This window comes from Euleptes europaea, chromosome 9 (assembly GCF_029931775.1).
Source record: "Euleptes europaea isolate rEulEur1 chromosome 9, rEulEur1.hap1, whole genome shotgun sequence".
NCBI lineage: Eukaryota > Metazoa > Chordata > Lepidosauria > Squamata > Sphaerodactylidae > Euleptes > Euleptes europaea.
The window spans coordinates 17,238,049-17,259,606 of NC_079320.1; the positions used below are offsets into that span (position 1 = coordinate 17,238,049).

Consider the following 21,558-nt stretch of genomic DNA (forward strand, 5'->3'; position numbering starts at 1 on the left):
GTTACTATTTTTAATGTTATTGATTTTATTTTGGAGAAATTTCCACCTTATTCTGTATTATTGCTATGGCTTTTTTTGCTAATGCAATAAAGGCTTGATGATGATGATAGACTTGTGGAAGCCTTCCTGGTCTCCTCAGGCATGCCATCCCACAAAATGGGAGACACAACAGAGAATGGACAAGTACAGGCCACTGTCAGTCTTATCCATTTGCAAGGTGTTTCCTTCAGGGGGCTTTGCTCATTTGCTCATTGCGAGGCAGTCCTGCAGTTAAGTGGTTTCAAGACCATGAAGGGCTTTTGTAGGTGATAACCAGTGCCATGAACTGAAGCTGGAAAATCACCAGCAGCCAATGCATCAGCTGCAGAATAAGTGTAATATGCATGTTTCGCCTAAACCCCTAGCAGTAACTGAGCTGTGGCATTCTTTACCAACCAGAGCTTCTGAGTTGTCTTTGAGGGAAGACCCAATTCTGGTTATTCCTAGAGCTACCCTTAGTCACTTCTGGGTTCAACCTGGAAGTGATGTAGCAACAATGATGTTACACACAACCCCCCTGGTCCCTGCCCCCACCCCTCCCACTGGTTGCCAGGCTATGACTGGCAATCCTAAGCCTCAAAGTTTACTGGGACATGGATCCATGTGGCCAGATCAACTGGGTCATAGTAGGAAGCCATCTTCTGGGCTAAATGAATGTGGAAGAAAGCATTTTTGCAGCTGCATTAATTTTCTTCTCCAGCAGCAATGTTTGGTCCGGTAGCCTCTAGACTCCTAAACGAGTCAGAAGGGACTCCGTTGAGAGATCTGACTGGCCACTGCTGGAGGCAGTGTGCTGGACTACATGAGTCCTTGGTCTGTTCTGATTCTTGCTTGTTTGTCCATATTTTAAAATTGGGATCTGCCTCATATTGAAGAATCTTCCTCTGCACATGGTATCCAGTTCATGCAAGTGCCTTGCCACAAGTTAAGAGTTGCCAACAAGCAAGTTAGAAGGAGCCCCATGTGTTTGGGATTTGTGTCCATTAGCCTTAAATTACTTATTAATCTGATAATTGAGTCCATGTTTAACCTAAGTATCTTGTGAATGACATCAGTCTTGAAGTCAACAAGTGATAAACTTGGGTTGCATGTAGAAGATCCCAGCTTCAAAAGCTCAGTAGCCTTATGTTGTGAGTTGAGAAAAGTCAGCTTCATATTTGCATATCTTGACAATGAGATTTCAGACTGTACATGCATCCATATATCCATGGAGAGATCCCAAGTAATCTTGAAACTGGAAACTTTATATACATGCATTTACATGCACACATACAAATGTAGAAGGGTCTGCAGTTTGGGTAGATACATATTTAAGCTAGCCCAGGCCTAGTAAATAAATTGACTGCAAGCAAGCAAGTTTTCATATTATTAGTCATAGATTAGTTAATAGTAAAAAACGTACCCCCACACACCCAGCTGGCTCTTCAAGGTAGTTTTGCTAGGATCTAGAATGGAATTTTAGATGAGCGCTTTAAGGATTTACTGCCTGGTTATATTACTTGGTTGAAATTTGATTGCAGGATTAGAAAGAAAGAAATGCCTTTGATCTGTTTGAAGAAAACATTTAAATTTTTAAACATATCTCAGCTCTAGGTAACAACTGTACATTACAGGATAGCGCCAGTCAGAATTTATAATAGTTTGATTGATCTATCTTGGCATTTTGATGCTTGTCTAAAGACACGCCGCTTTCTTACGTGTTTTTGGTGTTATTATGTGAGTTCCCTGACTCTATGAATACATATTATAAAATTATTCTGCTACATAATGCCCACAATCATTTCTTTTTTAAAACTGTCACCAACAAAAGTGGGGTGATTAGATGTAGTATCCCTTTAGCAGACATGATGTATCTTGTTACTGGATGGACGGTACTGAGCTCTGTTGTGCTGGTATTTCTGTGTAGGCTAAATACACAAGAGGCGGGGTACAATACACAAGGGCTCCATATAATACTATTTGCTTTCATCATAAATTCCACAAGTAGAGTTCATGAGTGTGCAAACTGTAGCCTGCTTCAGGAGTTATTCTGAAGTTGTATATTGGGGTAGTATAAACTTGCTCATACCCTCCCCACCAACATTAAGGCAGTACTGATAAACTGACTGGAAAGAGATCTGGGTTGGGGTTTGACCTGTTCCTTGTATCTGTTCACCTTGGAGTTAGTTGCTAGATCTGGCTTGGGAAATTCTTGGAGATTTGAAGGCCATAATGCCTAGGAGGGTGGGATTTGAGTAGGGGAGGGATGCCATGCCATAGCATACCCTCTGAAATTGCTGTTTCCTTCAGGCAAACGTATCTCTGAACTGTAGACATCAGTTGGGAGAATTCCAGGCTCTGCCGTGAGATTGATAACCCTCCCTGGTGTTAGAAGAAGAAGAGTTAGTTTTTATATGCCGACTTTCTCTACCACTTAAGCCAGAATCAAACCAGCTTACAATTACCTTCCCTTCCCCTCCCCACAGCAGACACCCGGTGAGATAGGTGGGGCTGAGAAAGCTCTAAGAGAGCTGTGACTTGCTTAAGGTCACCCAGCTGGCTTCATGTGTAGGAGCGGGGAAACCAACCCGCTTCACCAGATTAGCATCCGCAGCTCATGGGAAGGAGTGGGGAATCGAACCTAGTTCTCCTAGTCCGCCGCTCCAAACCACCGTTCTTAACCACTACGCCACACTGGTGTAGGAGAGGAACTCCATGTTTCCATGCAGGTCTACTGCGTTGAGATGGACCCGCCTAAAGTAATTGTCTGTTACTGGTATTTTGTTCACATTATTCTGAACACTTTAATTAAAATGTGTTGGGCCCATGCAGTTTTCGGACTGATAAACCGGCCATACACAGGCAGGATGGTGCTGCTGCAGTTGTCTTGTTTGCGACTTCCTAGAGGCACCTGGTTGGCCACTGTGTGAACAGACTGCTGGACTTGATGGGCCTGGGTCTGATCCAGCAGGGCCTTTCTTATATTCTTATGTTCCTCTGCCTTAACTTTGGGGGGAAATTCTATTGGCTGGAATTCTTATTCATTACATAATTCAAGCTTAACTCCTTTATAAATGAAAAAAGCAAACAATTGCATGTTGCTGCAAAAGCACTAGTTCTGTCATTTGTTTAAAGTGTCTGATTTTTGTCATTTCAGCCATGGTTGCTAGGCTGTGACGCCTTGAGCTTTCAGAATCCTTTTCTTAGGATAGCCCTTCCTCTGTTTTTCAAGGAGTATAATGATTTATTGTGCTCCAGAGAAGATCTTTAAATCTGTTATTTGTGATGTCTCAAGAAAGGTACTACAGAGGGGTAGAAAAAGTACACACTGTTTTTTTTTCCAGAGCTTCCAGCTACTAATTAACATTTTCATTAGAATATTTGAGTCATGGATGATTTGCATGAGGATTTATTATCTGGGTAAACCTGACCTGCGAAACCTTCAGAAGCTATTACTGTCAGCATGTTCGATAATTACAGGAAGACCTCTGTCTGTGCCATATCAACACCTCGGCTGTACAACATTTCTTTTCCTGAAAAATCATTGCTGCCCATTTCATTCCAGAAATATTAGATATGATAAATTATTTTACGCCAGCTGCTGTTGCGTCCATCTTTTTTAATACCATCTTTGCTCGTAATATGAGCCTTTAGCTGTACTGGCGTAATGAACGGTTCCTCGTATCGTCTGATTACGACTCTAATGTTTTCCAGGCATCCTTGTCGGTGAGCTTGGCATATGAAGCAATTTCCTTCAGTAATAAAACTAATTAAAGTAGGCAGTCATCCACACAACACTCTTTAATGAATGATAATGAGCTCATTAATCTAGGCTCGCTCTCGCTCTCACAAAGTCCACTAGCTGGACCTCTTCAAAGGTCTGCCTGAAGAGAACTCTTGAAAAAAGGACAATTACCTCCGAAAGAATTCTTTTAAAAAATTTAATGCCTTTTATGGATTAAAAATAGAAAATGGTGAGGTAAAGTAAATTATATATCTGAAAACGGTGTGTGGCGATGTAGGCTGGTTTGGAAAAAAACACACTGTCAAAGGGAAGTGAGATCATTTGCAACCAAAATGTACAAAAGCCGTTCAAGCACAAATTTTATTCGTGTCTTGCAGTTATGTTGGGTTCACCCATGGAATGAGATGTGCAGAATATGTAAAGCTGTATTTTAGCTGACCCAGCTGGATGTTTAAAGGTGTCCTTTAGATTATTAATGTTCCCACTCATGTATACAGAACCAAAATAAATACGATGTGTAGAATCGGTTCCAGGTTTGGCTGTTGTTTATCAAGAGATGAAAGGCAATATCTGGGTTACAATCTCTGTCAATTCAATGGCAGTTTGGAACATAGCTTTGGAGAAGAAGTAAGCACTGAATAAACTCAAACCCAGTACCCAAGCATTTAAGTTATAGTGCAGTGAGCAGGGCTTTGGTGCACACCCAGTTGTGTTGCCAGGTCCCTCTTCGCCACCGGCAGGAGGTTTTTGGGGCAGAGCCTGAGGAGGGGAGGGACTTCAATGCCATAGAGTCCAATTGCCAAAGTGTCCATTTTCTCCAGGTGAACTGATCTCTGTCGGCTGGAGATCAGTTGTAATAGCAGGAGATCTCCAGCTAGTACCTGGAGGTTGGCAACCATAACCCCCAGTCAGTTCCTCTTTCCTTATTATGTAGTGCAAGCTAGGGACTCACAAGGAATCTTGAGAGGGGAAAACAGTTTGGAAATCCTCTCCCTTAAAATACTTCTTGACAAGCTTCTGTGTGCTCTCAACTTGAACATATTGATTTCCCCCCCCCCCCACACACACACACACACACTTTCCCTTTAAGTTCCATCTGGAGCATTTTCAGCCCTCCATTTTTTTTCTTTTCCATTCAGGTATGAAGCCTGCATTGTTCTGCTAAACCTAGGGAATCCCCTGGGTTAATTAAAGCCCTTAGCTTATCTGTGGGTTGGCCCATTGTACAATTGATGGTTCTTTCTACGTGGCATAAGTAGTTACATTCAATTAATGTATAGTGGCATAGTAATTTTTTATATGTGGCATAAGTAATTCATATGTTACGTTCAATAAATGTATAGTTGAAAGTGTGGTTTAAACCCTGTATTTGTTCAGGTATTGGTCCCCAATTTCATATGTAAAGTGAAGGCACGTTGGCGCTATCTTAGAAACAGAAACAGATCTGTGTGCCTTGCATGTATAGGCAGGATGTACATTCACTGTCACTTGTGAACATGACCACTGGGTCAGATCAATGGTCTGTCAAGATGAGAACTCTCTACTCTGGCTGGCAGTGGCTGTCCAGGGTCTAAGGCAGAGGTCTTTTGTATCGCCTACTACTGCATGTCTTTAACTGAAGATATCGGGGATAGATAGATCATGAGACTGTCTGCACAGAAAGCTGATGCTCTACCACTAAGCCATGGTCCCTCTCTTCCCTGGTTAACACTGGGCTGGAAAAGTGGATACAAACCTGTAAATTAGTAATCTGCACAGTTTATTATTAGTTGTAGTGATTTTGATTGTCAGACCAATACTATGCATGTCAACATAGGTCTCACCATTTTCAGTGGGACTTACAAGCAATTATGCATAGTATTGCATAGCAACCAAACCCTATCAATTTGTTTTATTGATTACATTTCTGTCCCACTCATGAAATTCATGTTAGCATACATAGGGTTTCCAGTAAGTAGGCAGGCAGTGCCCAAGCCCAGACCTGCTGGGGCTAGGGTTGCCAACCTCCAGGTACTATCTGGAGATCTCCTGCTATTACAACTGATCTCCAGCCTATAGAGATCAGTTCGCCTGGAGAAAATGGCAGCATTGGCAATTGGTCTTTATGGCATTGAAGTCCCTTCTCAGGCTCTGCCCCCGAAACCTTCGGCTGGTAGTGAAGAGGGACCTGGCAACCCTAACTCAGCTCCTGCAACGTAGCTGTATATGTCTTCGTGTAACAACTCATTTGCCAACAAGGGTGTCTGATAGAAAATTTTTGCTTTGCTTCCTGGGGGTTAATGTCTAAGTAATAATTGATTCTGTGTACCTTCACAAAAAAGGGGACTGCTAACCACTGACACCAGGCATGTTCTACAATTAATATGTGTGTGTGTGTCTGTGTGTATTCACATTTTTGTCACAGTAAATGAATACTTTCTCTTCACAACTGAAAGGTTTTGATATATTGTGCCATTTGAACAAGTCTTCACTGACATCTTAGTGAAACTGAACATTCATTGTTGTAGCCAGCTTTTCTAATCTAAATGGATTAATTTTCTGTTGTTGTTTTTAAAAAAGCTTTTAACATCCAATTTGTTTCTGAGGTAATGATCTTCTTAATGGCTGCATAGGAACTGGGATTGTCTACATTTATCCAAAACCAGTGGTATTTAAAGATTGATATAGCTGCACCAGAAAGTAGCAGCAAAGCTTAACATCAGCTTGACAAACGTATACTTTCCAGTGAAAAATGCATTTCAGTGTAAGGTCATCTTGTAATTGGAGTGGAGTTGCTGAGTGTCAGTTATGGAGAAAAATATCTCAGAAATCAAAAAGATAATGGTTTGGTAAGCCAGTAGATGGGGGAAAATATATAAAAGTTTGTAGGAAAGTTTTAAGAAACTCAAACATATGTATTGTTATAATTTTACTTTTTTCCCCTTTTGCTGCTTTTTTTAAAGCAAGGAGGAAAAGGATTTGCATATGATGGTTGACTCAGAACAGTGCAAAACTAAACCACAAATATTTTCATTAGGGTAGCTGTGACTTCTGTTTGCCTAACTCGTATGTATACATGAAAGGACCACAATGATATTTTTTGTTTTGAAATACAGAATTTGTTTTGTGTCCCATACTCAGTTCCAGGCAATAACCCAGAGTAGTAAAATGAATGTCTCATAGCCTAGAAAACACAATTTCAACTTCTTCCATTGACATCAAGCTACCATTATACACGGCCTATTTATGTATGTATGTGCTATCAAGTCAAGCAATTCATGGAGACCCCGGCAAGGGATTTTCAAGGCAGGTGAGAAGCAGAGGTAGTTTGCTATGACCTTCCTCTGCAGAGTCTCCCTTGGTGGTGTCCCACCCAAGCACTGACCCTGCTTAGCTTCTGAGATCTGACAAGATTTGGCTATACCATACCATGCCAATATGGCCATATGGCCAACACTATCACTGTGGTGTCTCCAAAGCTGTTTCCCGGCCGCTGAAAGGCTTTAAAAGGCCTTTTGGTGGCTTTTTATTTTTCTTAATGGGGCATTTTGCGCTATGGAGAACAGTGAGACTGCACCAGCAAAAAAGCTGGCGCAGCAACAGTGTTCTCCCTGTCGGCGTACCAGGTCGAAAGGGGACAGGAAGCTGCCTACTGGCACTCTGCTCCGGGGACGCTCCTGTCATGCTGGCACGGGGCTTTGCGCCAGTGGGACGCCGGAGGAAGGCCCAGCCGATATCCCTGGGCGGTGGTGCCATGGCAGCGCCAGGAGATCAGCGTCTGGGTCCCCCCGCCGGTGTACAAGCCCACCTGGATAGTGCAGCCCCTTTTTGGCCTTCAAAGGACTTTCATCCTTTGAGGTCAGGAATGGGCTGTTAACCAAATGTTAGATTTGCACAGTGTAGACCAGGATTCTGATCCCTGATTAGCCCCCAAAGGTCACTAACAGTGCATTCCTAAGGAGAGTTACTCCAGCCTAAGCCTATTGAAATGAATGGGCTAAGACTGGAGTAACTCTCCTTAGGAATGCACTGTATGTGATTTTGGGATGCTCGTTCTTAACATCCCTGATAAAGCTGTGCAATGGTGATAAAATGGGTAAATCTCATGTTGGTCATTGTGTGTTGGATCCAAGGACTTTCTTCTGCTATGTGAGAGTTTCTTCCTCCAGTTGGATTGGATCCAAAAACATTTGCTCTAAGGTGCTTGGAGGAAGGGTGGGAAATATATGGGATATATTTCAGAAACTATCGCTTTCCTTTTATTGCTGCTCAAAATGTTTTATATGGCAAAATATCACCAGTATTAAAATCAGAGGCAGAATTACATGCAAAGTTTAAGAATAAAATGGTTTATGGCAGTTAGAAATACTATTGTAATATTATTTTATATTTTCAATAGTCTCTCTGTTACATAAATTGTATACTTCCTTTGTCCTTCTAACATGATGCATGCAATTGTTTCCTACAATGGCTTTAGTGCCTAGCGTACACTTAGATTTGAAGAGCTGCTGCAATCAAGATACATCACTCTGTACATTAGGTTATATTTGTTTTTATAGTAATTTAAGTGGAAGCTAATTCCGTTTAACATGTGGGATAGAATTATTTCACCATTTCACATTACCGTGCCATACACATGATGGATTCAGGGAACGCTTGCAAACAATATTTGCGTCGACATCTATGAACTTTAAAATGTGGACGTGGAGTGTTTCCCAATCTTTTCCGTTCCCATAGCATGTATGGAAGACTGATTATCTATGGCAATGCATAAGATGCATAGAGCAAGTGCAGCCATTTATGCTATATAGCTGTATCGCCTCCAGCTAAGAAACTGAAAGATGAGACTAACCATGAGTACTTCTTTAGGGAAGAGTAGATGAAGGCTTATGGTTGAGGCCAGCTACGGTTACCTATATATGATTGCTGGCCTCCCTATCCCTCACTGCTGTTGTATCTAGTCCATCTGCGTGCCTAGTTGTAACTTTTTACAATTAGCAGTTTATTGATCAAATGGGATATTATTCCCGGTCTCGGCCATGGAGAGCGGGGTATTAAATTGAAATAACAACAACAACAACAACAACATGCAAGTAAGGCATGATACCCAGCTTTAATCACCAAGCCTTTCCCCCCCGCAGTGTACCCAGATAGTGGGGAGGGAAGGCAGCATAGTATAGCCCAATCTCATCAGATCTGTGAAGCTAAGCAGGATTGGTACTTGGGTGGGAGACCACCCAGGAAGGCTCTGCAGTGGAAGGCAGTGGCAAACCATCTCTGCTTCTCACTTACCTTGAAAGCCCCATGCTGGGGTCGCCATGTTGTTTGCAACTTGATGGCAGTTAGGTACGTACATACCCAGTTAGTATATGGCTTTTAGAAGGGATCACTGTCAGGAATGCAGATCCCTGCATTTGCTAAGCGGGTGCTGGAAGTGTTTTGCAGTCATAGCTGACTGTATTGACCACGGTGGGGAGGAGGCACGCTGCTGTTTTCGGCAGCCAATACAAGACAAATGTGACTTCAATATTTTCTTATTAAAAGGGTAAGATGTGAATTGTCTTTTAAATATGAATGTGATCATTAACCAATGTGTGACTGATGGGACACACTCCTCTGTAGTTCCAGATTAGATAGGTTTAACATAATGCCTCCATGTCCTTTAACTGGATTTTGGAGAACTGGATTTACAAACCCAAAGACATATTCAGATACAATTTTTTTAAGTGGGTATCAATCTCACGTACGATCAAAATTAAATGAATGTTTAGAGCTCAGTGGCGAATAGTTCCCTCATCTGTTGTAGTATGTGCCTTCCAAGCAATAGTTGTTTAATTGTAAAGCCTCTGACAGCCTATCAAATCCATTTATGACATTTCCAATGATGTTAGTCAAAACTTTTACAAATATTGGTACAACAGTTTGAATGAGGAAATAGAACATGAGGTTATGAAGAGCCAGGAAATATTAAATCTGCTTTCTGAATGGTACTTTCCCCCCCAAATGCTTTTGGGAGAAGTGATATGCTAAACCCACTTGCTATACATGAAGGCTTTTAGTTCCATTGGGTCATAAGTCAGCAAATTGTCTCAATAATCCAGTAACATTTCCTGAAACGTATCTCACAATGTAGGATCCCCAGTACAGATAGACCCTTTGTCAAAGCACTGAAATTTTTCTTCTGTTCCCACAAACATGCTTTCCAGTAGGGCAAGTGAAAAAAAGATGTGGGACAGATGACAAATCTAAATTAGTGCTCTTCATAATGTAACAATTCATCTGCCCATCTTGTACCAATAGAAAAGAGCAAGAGTCCAGTAGCACCTTAAAGACTAACAAAATTTCTGGCAGGGTATGAGCTTTCATGAGCCACAGCTCACTTCTTCAGATACAAATAGAATGTGTGTCCTTCTATCCTTAAGTAGAGAAGAGTGAATTAGACACACAATAGCAATGTAAATGTCAAAAGTAAGTAAATGACATTAGCAGGCATGATTGGATTAGGTGTGATACGCAGAGGGGTAGTAGGCATGGAAGTATAATGCCTGAAATTGCTTATATGGCATATTTATTTTATTTGTAAAAGAAACACATATTTTATTCTATTCTTTATTATGGTTTTATTGTTCTATTGTTATTGTCTTGTTACCCACCCTGAGACTGGCTTTGGCCAGGGATTGAGGGCAGGTTAGAAATATAAATAAATAAATAAATTCCCCCCATATTTGTCAACTGAGGACACATTTCATGTATCAGATGAAATGGTATTCAGACTGTATCACCCCCCACTCCCCCCCCCAAAAAAACCCTTACACCATAGAATGTACAAATTCTTTAACCGTCAGCCTTGTTTCCCTCCTTTCCCATCAAGTTTGCTTTTGGGAGAAACTGATAATTTTTTATTCATGGGGCGGTAAGGTTCTGTGTTTCATCATTAGCCTTTTTCACGTAATTTACTTTTATTTTCTTTTTTAGTTGACCTGAAAATGGGCTTGGGCTGCATTTGACCCTTTGCCATTAACATGGCCCCTTATTGGGTTTTTTGTTTTTGTTTTTTGAGCCATCAAGTAACAGCTGACTTATGACGACCCTGTAGGGTTTTCAAGGCAAGATACGTTCGGAGGTGGTTTGCCATTGCCTGCCTCCACGTCATGACCCTGGTATTCCTTGGAGGTTGCCCATCCAAATACTAACCAGGGCCAAGCCTTCTTAGCTTCTAGGATCTGACAAGATCTGATGAGATCAGGCTAGCCTGGGCTATTGTTTCTGTTATTGTGCCAACTTTGGGCCACAGGAAGTCCCTATAGAGCACTGGTTCCCAACCAGGGGTCCGTGGACCCCCAGGGGTCCGCGAGAACTAAATTAAGGTCCGCGAAACAAAGTTATAAACCCATAATAAATTAATATTTTCAATTAAAAGTTCTCTATTATAAAATATATATTCAAATATTATTCTAAGTTTAATGTTTAACTAACAGTTATGATTAAAGTTTATTTTCAAATTCTTGGAATTTTTATTTTGAACCTTGGGGTCCCTGCACCGAACAAAAAAGTCCTAGTGGTCCCTGGTCAAAAAAAGGTTGGGAACCACTGCTATAGAGACATGTTCATAATCCCTTCAAACACATGGTGAGGCTGCAGGAAATGGATTTAAGATATGGTTCAGGTCAACTTCTGTGGTGGAATTCCTGGTGCCTAATATTTCCCCCTCTCTACTTAACATGAATCTGTTTGTGTCTTTCTTTTCCCCTTCACCTTAAAAGCTTCAGTAACGAACTGTGATGTATTTCACTGTAATGGTCCAGAACCAGCAAGCCTTGAAATGATGACCTGTTCTTCACCTCAGGTTTCCTGGCATTTGCTACTTTTAGGCTTTTCAAGGTACACGTGGATCCAGTAACTGTTGTGCATCGCTGTTGCTTTTTGACAGAAATGTTGCTCTTCTGTAGTTTGCCCGATGTCGTCTTGTGCCCTCACCTTGTCCCTCTCATTATGTCCTTGCTTTGTCAGTTCTCGTTGTTGCATTTCTGTGGCAATATTTATATTTTAAGAGCCCCTTAATGTAACTATATTTCTTAGACTCTTTCTTTACCTAACTTTTTTAAACCTAACTTTTAAACATTTTTTTAAATTGTATGCAGCATATTTTACTCAGGTGTTTGATAATTATAATATTTGTATGAACCCTGATTCAATCTTTTCAGAAGCGCGCACCACTGAGCTCTCTTCTCTAATGGACCTACCTGTTCACTGAGATCATCTCGAAAAGCCCTTCTCTGGTTATCTCTGCCTTGGAAGAAAGGAAGGCATTGACCCCAAATAATTATATGTTTCAAGTTAGAATACCCTTTATACGGAATACCCTTTCCCAAGAGCCTCACTGTGCATCTTCATTCTTGGGGTGTGTGTCAGGCAAAGACATTATTTCTTCTGCTTTGGGGCTTCATCCACCCATCACTAGATATTGTGCTATTATTATGCTATAACAATAATTCACAACTGGAGTGGACTGTTCATACATGAAAACCCAGTTGCAAATTATTACTACAGCAATGGAATATCCTGCATTATGTGGATGCAGCCACGTTTGTGAGTGTGTGTGTAGAAGTTAAGCAATGCCACAACTGTTTATTTGACTACCATTTGTTCTACAGTTGTATTTACTATTTAGAATTGGGTTTTGGCTGTTATAAATGGTTACCATGCATTGTGATAGTTATGTGTCATTTATGACTATTTTAAATATTTGTTTATTACTGTTTATCTAATTTTAGTGATTTCATTGTATGTCACATGTTCTTGGTTGCAAGTCACTTTGAACCATTTATTTTGGAAAATTAAAATTAAAATACTTTAATGAGCTAATATGGGGGGGGGGGGCTTGTTGCTTCCAACAAGGATTGCAGCTTAAATATTGTCCTCTCTGTTTTGTCAATATAACAAAACTCATAATCTAGTCTATTTAAATGTTATATGTTTAACATCTGAAAAGTGAGTTATTACTGACTTGCTATTAGCAATCAGGAATGTGGCTCTCTACTTGCAAAATGCAAGCTGAATTTAATTGTTTTCCATTGGAAGGGTGTGTTTCATGAGCAAGAGTGTTCAAACGTGATATCCCACCTGCATACTAAGGAGTTACAATCTCAGGGTAACCATGCCACATGCCCCTCTGTCCAGCGGTGTGGGGGGGAGGGTCGATGGACCTCAGGAGCAAATTTATGAGGTTCTGGGGCTCTGCCAGCCGGCTAGAGACCCTCCTGGCCTGGAAAGACTAAGGGCAGCTAGAGAAGGGCAGCATCTTCCTGCTCACTCTGATAAACTTTCTTCGGTAGCTAATTATTGTATCATGTAGTGTACTAATAGTGCTTTGTTTTTGAGACCAATGATACACTACAAGCTCATTTCTACCAGTTTTAACTACCCTCTCCCCATAGTTGTTTGGAAAATTCCCCATTAGTGATAGGGTTGCCAGTGCTGGCAATCCTATCACTAATGGGAAATTTTCCAAACAACTATGGGGAGAGGGTAGTTAAAACTGGTAGAAATTAGGGAGATGGTGGGGGCAAGGACAATGAAAGTGGTTATAAAGCTAGAGTTTGGAGTGAATCCTAGAGTGACACCCTGATACAGTGACATCAGTTCCAGGTTCAAGCCAGAGGTGATGTTGCTGCTAAAGCAATGTTGATTCTCCCCACAAATTTGCTCCCAGTACTCCACCAAGCAACAGTGGATATTCAATCAACCCTCTCAATGGAGAGATAGAGTAGTAAACATATACTTAATGTTGGCTAGAAAGCTAGTTAAATAGATAACTAGAACTACAGTTCCCAGGGCTCCTTAGAGAAAGGGTGATTATTCAACCGCTTTAAGTCTGTAGTGTAGACATCCTGCTCTGTTTAGGAATCTTGTTCTGGCTTTCAACCTCAGCATTTTTCTTTGTACCTTTATATCAGTTTAATTTCATGCTCCTTATGAAACCCTGACTATAACCTGTGTTGTTTGAATATCATTTAGAAGAGCACCAAAGTCACCCATAGATCACTAAATCTGACTTTGTAGCAATATTGTTGACTGTCATGGTGGGTTATTTCCTTCCATGAAAGGGTCGCTTTCTTTCTGTTGCTGAGTTTGGGCCAGTGACTCTGCTTACCTTTTCCATCTGCAGTCTGATTTGGTTTATTTCTTTTAATCCCCAGTAATGCAACTGAAGTGAAATTTCTGCAATGCTGTTTTGTGCGAACAGAACTATGAAATTTTATGGCCATCTGTTCCTTCACTGAAATAAAGAGATGCCTGACAGAGGCTTCAATAAAAAAAAGCTTAAAAGAATCAGAATCTAACAAAATGGACTTAACACACAGGGAGATGTTCCCATTTCTATGTATGTAATATCTTTGAATGCATTAGGTGTGTATGTGGCAGAATTTGTTATTTTTAAAAAATATATACATATATCCCACCTGATAGAGAAGGAATTGTGTTTCATTACTTGGATATAATTATCTCTCTGTGTGTGAAGCTGCCTTTTCTTGTCAAAAGCAAAGGAAAACCGCTAAGTCTATTATAACCCCTCTTTTGATGTTTTTATAGGATATAATGAAAGATGAATGCTCAGCACTGAAGCTGCAACTGAAGGAGAGAGATGAACTCATTTCCCAACTGCGGGAAGAACTGGTGAGTGGGATTCAACGCTCCTAGCAGAGTTCATCCACAAAGCAAATGACTTTGTTGGGGCCCAAAAGTGTGTGTTTTATACACACAAGCTGAGTATTTACTCAAGTGCAAATGTAGGTTTTTTCATAGATATGCCATCAAAAAAATAGGGGGTCATCTTATATTTGCATACAAAGTGCAGTTATGCCCAATAACGTTTGTGTGTGTGTGTAACATTTTTAAGGGAATATCTTACATTCAGGGTCGTTTTTTCTTTGAGTAAACATGGTATATAATATATTTGTGCCTGCTGTAAAGTAGATAGCCAAGAGCCATATTAATCATTCATTCTGATTCAAGAAGATTTACAAGTCCTCGGTATCTGGGGACTTGTTATTCTCAGAAAGGGATACTATGCAGGGATGCTGATAGTGGTTGTTTGTTTTGGAAGATTGTGTTGACAGTTGTTGTGCAGTATCAAAGAAACATTAGGCACTGTTGGAAGAAATGCCACAGCTCTGTGTAGATCCTACCTAGCATAGAGCTCACCCCCCCCCCACACACACACATGTAAGACCATTTTAGTCCATGTATCTTGTTTTATCTGGCCAAGGGCCGCAAATAAACTATCTATCTATCTATCTATCTATCTATCTATCTATCTATCTATCTATCTATCTATCTATCTATCCATCCATCCATCCATCCATACATCCATACATCCATACATCCATACATCCTCTTTTGATAGCTCGTGAAATGCCAGGAGCATGGTAGGCTTCTGGACCACTCTGGCCCAGCCATTCCACAGGATGGGGCCACTACAGATAAGGCACATATACAGGCAGCTGTTAATCTTACACATCTCCAAAGTGGTAGCTGAAGAAGAAGGCCCTGCTCAGATGAGTGAAGTTGTCCTGGTGGAGCATAGGAGGAGAGGCAGTCCTGCAAATATGAAAGTCCAAGGCCATGACAGTCTTGGTATATGAAAGCCAATACCTTGCATTGAGTTCTGTAACCAATGGCAGCCAATGAGGTGACCACAGAATGGGTGGAATGCGCATGTTCCGCCTAGCCCCTGATAACCAAGCTGTGCCCTTCTGCATCAATTGGCACCTCTAAGGTGGCTTTTGGGGAAGACCTCATCTAGACTATTTTGATTGGGATAGAAGGTCACTGACCCCATTGCATCCATTCTGTATTTTTTGAACTAAGGCAAAAGCTTGGTTCTTGTGCTAGACTGCACTGAATACTGGTAAAGTATTTGTCATGGCATTAGAAAATACCTTCTTTTTCAATGCAACTTTTTACTTTAAGTGGCTTGCATCTCTTTTGACCCCACCCCACACATTTTAGACCTTTATTTTATATTCATTTTATGAGTTAAGATATATAATTTTATATAATTATACACTGCTACCTTGCTTGTAACTTCAGACTGTGCTTTCCATATTGACATCAAAACGGGATAATTTTTGGCAAAATAACCATAACTTGGGGGGGGACTTAGTTTTGCTTGAGTCTGAGAGTTACTGGCTGTGATCAGCCACTGGTCAACAGCCTCCCAGTGGAGTCTGAAATTCTCCTGGAATTACGACTAATCTCCAAACTGCAGTGATCAGTTCTCCTGGGAGCTTCAGAGGGCAGATTCCATGAGGAGGGGAAGGATTTCAATGCCATGGAATCCGATTGCCAAAGCGGCCATTTTCTCCAGGTGAACTGACCTCTATCGAGTGGAGACCAGTTGTAATAGCAGGAGGTTGGCAACCCTAGTTGAGATGCATTTATTTTTCAGGAAAGTTCTTCATCACCACTCTCTCTTCATGACCTACCTGTCTCAGCAAAACATTCTTATTATTTTTTAAAGCAAAAATCTTAGCCTAATTAGTATTGTAAATTAATATTTGCTGTGTATTGGCATGGATCCAGAGGCACAAGCATAAGGCACAAGTAGGTTGCTGGTGTCCTCCTCCAGCCTCAGCCCCCCTGGGGACTCTTTTCTGGAAAGCGAGAGGCTGCAGCTGTAGGCAAAGGAGGAAATCGCTGGCACCCTCATACTCTAGCAATATTTACTTTTGCACAGGGAGCAAATGCATGGTGTCGTGGTTAAAAGGGGTGGTTTGGAGCTGTGGAGTATGATCTGGAGAACCGGGTTTGATTCCCCACTCCTCCACATGAGCGGCGGAGGCTAATATGGTGAATTGGATTTGTTCCCCCACTCCTACACATAAAGCCAGCTGGGTGACCCTGGGCTAGTCACAGTTCTCTCCGAACTCTCTCAGCTCCACCTACCTCACAGAGTGTCTGCTGTGGGGAGGGGAAGGGAAGGTGATTGCAAGCCAGTTTGATTCTCCCTTAAGTGGCAGAGTAAGTCGGCATCTTTGATTCCAACCCATATTTGTCACTCCAATGACAAATATTTGTCACTCCAATGACAATGGAGAGGCTGCTCAGCTTCATTTACTGTGGTATTGGCATTTTTTATGTAAATAAATTGAAAATTCACACATAGGAGGTATATGTTAGCATTGGAAAAGTGAAGTTCTTTGCAAGAACCAAAAAAAGAAAGAAAGAAAGAAAGAAAGCCCCTTTTCAGAGCCTCTGCAATAAATACTGGTTATCTGTGTTGCGTTTCAGATGTGGTTACATTAAGGAATGATGTATTATGTAATTAGTATATAAAATTAAGTGACAAAAAGGGATACAGAAAGCATCAAGCTTTGGTGCGTTGGTGGAGTTCTGATATAAAATCCATCTTGTCCAAAGCATATATTATGAAGTGGCTGGCAGTTCTGCCGCTGCAAAATTATACTTTGTTGATACAGTGAGCATAGCATAGTTGATGCTATAGAATTAGTTCCAGTGGGAAGAGCATGCATTGATTTTAGATGACAGCAGCATTTGAGTTTCATAGCTGAGTTTATTTATTAGGTGTTAAATGTTGCTGTTATTATTTATTTCTGGTTTTCATTATTTCTATTGTTTCTGTTTATATGCTGCTTTCCTGATTTGCAGCTCCTAAAACCCTGTCCTGGATGGTCCAGGCTAGCCTGATCTCATCAAATCTCAGAAGCCAGCAGGTCTGGCTAGGACTTGGACAGGAGACCTCCGAGGAACCCCACGGTTGCTATGCAGAGTCAGGCAATGGCAAACCACCTCTGTTCAGCTCTTGCCTTAAAACCCCTACGGGGTCACCCTAAGCTGGTTGTGACTGAATGACTCTGTCCACCACCATAAGGATAAGGATAATTTATTAATTCGGTCACTGACCAGCAAAAACAAACAACCAAGCAAGCAAACAACAACAGCCACAATAGATAATATGAAAACCACAACAACAGCTACTACTGCTACTGCGAATAATCTCAGCCTAAAAATTACATATTATGTGTATGAATAAAATTTATATAAACATCGTACAACTGGGTGTGACCTTCTTAATATTTTGAGTAATAAAGTATTTCTGTTACTCTTATCCTGTCAGGGTACGACGTATTTTAATAGCCGCAGCACAGAATTTAGCAGTCGAGTGTAAACTGTGATTTTTCGTCAATGAAGAGCTTCTTAGCCAGAAACTCATGTAAAGCAAAGGGGAAAGAAACCTTGTGCGGACTTCTTGGTAGAATGAGCAGTATATCAAGACATGTTCTGAAGTTTCTATATCCCCTGACCCATAAGGGCAAAGCCTTTCTGATATGTGTGTATGTGCCCTGATTGATCTATAGTGGAAATAGGAAAATGCCTTAATAGCCAACTATTTCTGTATATCAATATGTCTAATTCTCAATGTGGCCAAATCTGTGGTTAATTAAATCTGGAAACCGGAGCCATGAAGAGAGAAATCAATTCTTTCTACAAACCTGAAAATGCCCCAGGTTTTCAGAAAAATCTACAAAACTACACTGGGGTTTAAAATTCTCCCAAATAATAGAAGAAGCACCTTTAGCTTTAAGACACTAATGTCCTCAGTGACTCTTACTATGCAACCACAACAATATTTCCAGCCTTCAAGCCTTGATTTCTGTCAGTAAAAATCATGAGGAGGGGGCAGGGACCTTTCATGCACTGTTTTGGCATTTGAGGGAGGGCTTATTGGGCTCATGCCCAGCAGAAACCACCAGATGACTTCCTGCCACCTGACTTGCATTCCTCACTCAGGCCTGGCTGCTTGCTATTGTTAACATCCCCACTCTGCCTTGGGCCAGTGATACACATGCAGCCTAATCCAGCTCAAACAGTTTTTGTGAGGATAAAATGGATGACAGGAGAATGATGTAAGTTGCTTTGTGAAGAAAGTTAAGGTACAAATTAAGTAAACAAATAACACATATAGCTGAATATGTGGGTCACATAAAGGGTAGATTGGTTAGTAGAGTAAAAGCAGAGAAGGAAGCAAGGAATGGTGAGGATATGGGGGTTGCCAGGAGGAGGGAAAGAGAAAATAGCTTGAGGGAGGGGATACAGGGGAAAATGAGGTGCCCTATTCAGGTCCTTGTGGGTTCCCTACCACACAACTGAGCCCAGCCTGGCGGCCAGCACCACTCAGTTGGACCTGGCAGCTGGCATTGCATAACCCAGCCCAGCAGCTGGCATCATGCAACTGGGCACAACCCCATGGCCAGCACTGCACAACTGGTTTTCCTTGGTATAGGCTGCCAAGGAAGGCCAAGTGAGAAAGCTGAAGTGGGGGACAGACAAAGGTAGGTTGGGTAGTGGGTGAGAAGGAGAGAAGGAAGCAGTAAAAAAGGAGAAGCTTTTAGGGGAAAACAGAGGAAATAGTAGGGAAGGGGCGAAATGAGATGACCGCTGCAAGTCCTTGCGGGTCCTCTACTTGTAAGTTTTCTGTTGCTATTGAGGTATATTGATTGAACAATCAAAAGCCTTCACATGCCACTGGATGTCAGTTAGCTCAAATTCATCGCCTTTTGCAGACTATCAGAACGAGGTCCTTCACCCTGACAGAAGGAGAATGAGATATTTATGTTTGATAGGCTGGCCCACAGAGAAAATACCTTTGCTACAGCAGCTTCATAAGAGGTGCTTAATGCCTTAGGACAAGCTGTTGGAACATATGCAGTAGATTTGCAGGTCCTTGGGTTTAATCTTGGCGGATTAAATAGATGGCAGGCATTAACGTGTTATAACAGGGCAATTTATCTGAAATCATTAGTATTAGAAATGGTGCATAAATTTATCATGAGAATAAAGCCAATAATCTCGAGATTATCTCTTTTTTTTTCTTACAATAACCTGTAGGTAGGTTCCACTTAAAGCAGTTATCCAACTGATATGTCTATTCCTGCCCCCATTTTGTACAGAGGGTGCACATGAATACTTACTATCACATTCCAAGTATATTACATTATGAGACTGACTTGAACTTTTCCAAATAATCAGGTCTTCCTTAAATGTGGCATTTGGGAGGGGGAATCCTTGGTCATGCTAATGCTCATGCTCATTTACACTAGCCATACATCAACTTACCTCAAGTATAGTTTTTAACTTGTTAAACATGAAGTTTCCCAAAAGTAGGGAAACATAGGGTTGGATCCAAATGGTGAAAAAAACTAGTTCACTCTGACCACACAAAAGGCTACATTGGGTACCATGGAACCTGCATGGACAAAAATTGTGTGAGATGGGAGATACAGTAAGGAGGCGAAGTGGTTGAGGTTGAACAACAACAAAAAATACCTGGCCAGATCCAACCCATATGCAAGTACATATCCTTTGTGGCAAGATAGATAGAAACAGTGAAGCAGTGAAGCAATTTTAATCCCGCTCAAAAAAAAAATATATATATATATATATAGGAAATTGAATTAAATTTCATGCCTTTGAAATTTTAATGCCATGATAATCTCTGTTTGATAAGAGTAATGGTGGTTCGCAAGGAAATCATATTGTGTATTCATCTCTATGATAATTGCATACTTGTTCTGCATTCTATTATAATTTGTGATCTTATTTCACATTTGCTATTTTACAATAGAATATTACAGGTCCGTGGATGATTTACATAAAAAGAGACAGCTGTAAGTACTTTCAAATCCTCTTTCTTCCTCATATTTAGGAAACATCTGAGCAGAAAAGAAATAGATTAGGTGTACTTAAACATTATTAAAGTGTCAGATTCTACCCCCCCTTTTTTACAGGGAGAATTAATTGCACATATTCCAGAAAAAGGCTTATCTCAGCAGTAATTACTCTTCGAGTCAACTCTGCAAGGCAGCTGTAGAGTGTGAAAATGACAGTATCCAATGATACACAATGTGGATTAGCCAGGCAGTTCCTCGCGCTCTCGGAAGCCTTGATGAAAAGCTGCCAGCAAGATAGAATCTTTAATATTCCTTTACACTTGTGGAGGTGATTCTGCATATTAGTTTAAGTCTCTATCACAAAGCAACGTCGTCCGGGGCCACTCAGCGCCGGAATCAGATAAATGATTGTCATGCTGCCAGTGCAGGAAGAGGCTTCAGGTCTGATGCGGATTCCCTTAGACATATTTGCATAGAAATAATATGGCAGGAGTTGAGTGCCTCGGCAATAAAACTCTGTCCTTAAGTGTCTTGAGTGATGTTACAATGTGACTAACACACCTTTAATAATAATAATGCATCACATACGCTCAACTACCGTTCAGATGTCACCGGTAGACTGCTAGCTTCAGAAGCAATGCATAATTTTACTGACAGGTCTCCTTGCAGATTTAGATAAATATGACCAGGCTTTACTTTGGAAGTGTCTTCATTTTTTCGTTCGCACTGAAGAAATCAAAACCTTGCTGTGGGTGGGTGGGTATTCCTCATGTTTCCTAGTAGCGCCAATGTAGTAAAAATAAAGTGTTCAAAATTAGCTGCTGTGCCATTTTTCATTCAGCACCGCGGTATTAATAAACCATAAATTGGGGGCCTGCAAGGGGGATGAAATGAAACACGGGAATGAAAACATTTGAGACATTTCTTTCTGATCTAGATTCCCCCACCACCACCACCACCTTGGGGTTCAGCAAGCCAATCTCCGGTTCTTGCTTTGCTTTTTAAAAAACAACAACTCTGTTCACCTGCCCTAGTCTTCCAAGGCCAATTAACATGCTTGGGGGGGATTTTATTTATTTAGAAAATCTGTATGTCACCTCTATCTTGACCTGGATGGCCCAG

General features: G+C 41.0%; 1 protein-coding gene across 2 annotated transcripts in view; it reads left to right on the forward strand.

Annotated features, from left to right (window-relative positions):
- The window catches only part of CCSER1 (coiled-coil serine rich protein 1), a 716,622-nt gene that overhangs the window by 308,240 nt on the left and 386,824 nt on the right, over positions 1–21,558 (forward strand). For both annotated transcript variants that reach the window (XM_056855393.1, XM_056855392.1), the window contains exon 7: positions 14,336–14,419. In XM_056855393.1, coding sequence (XP_056711371.1) covers positions 14,336–14,419 — 84 coding nt within the window. The remainder of the gene's footprint in view (positions 1–14,335; positions 14,420–21,558) is intronic.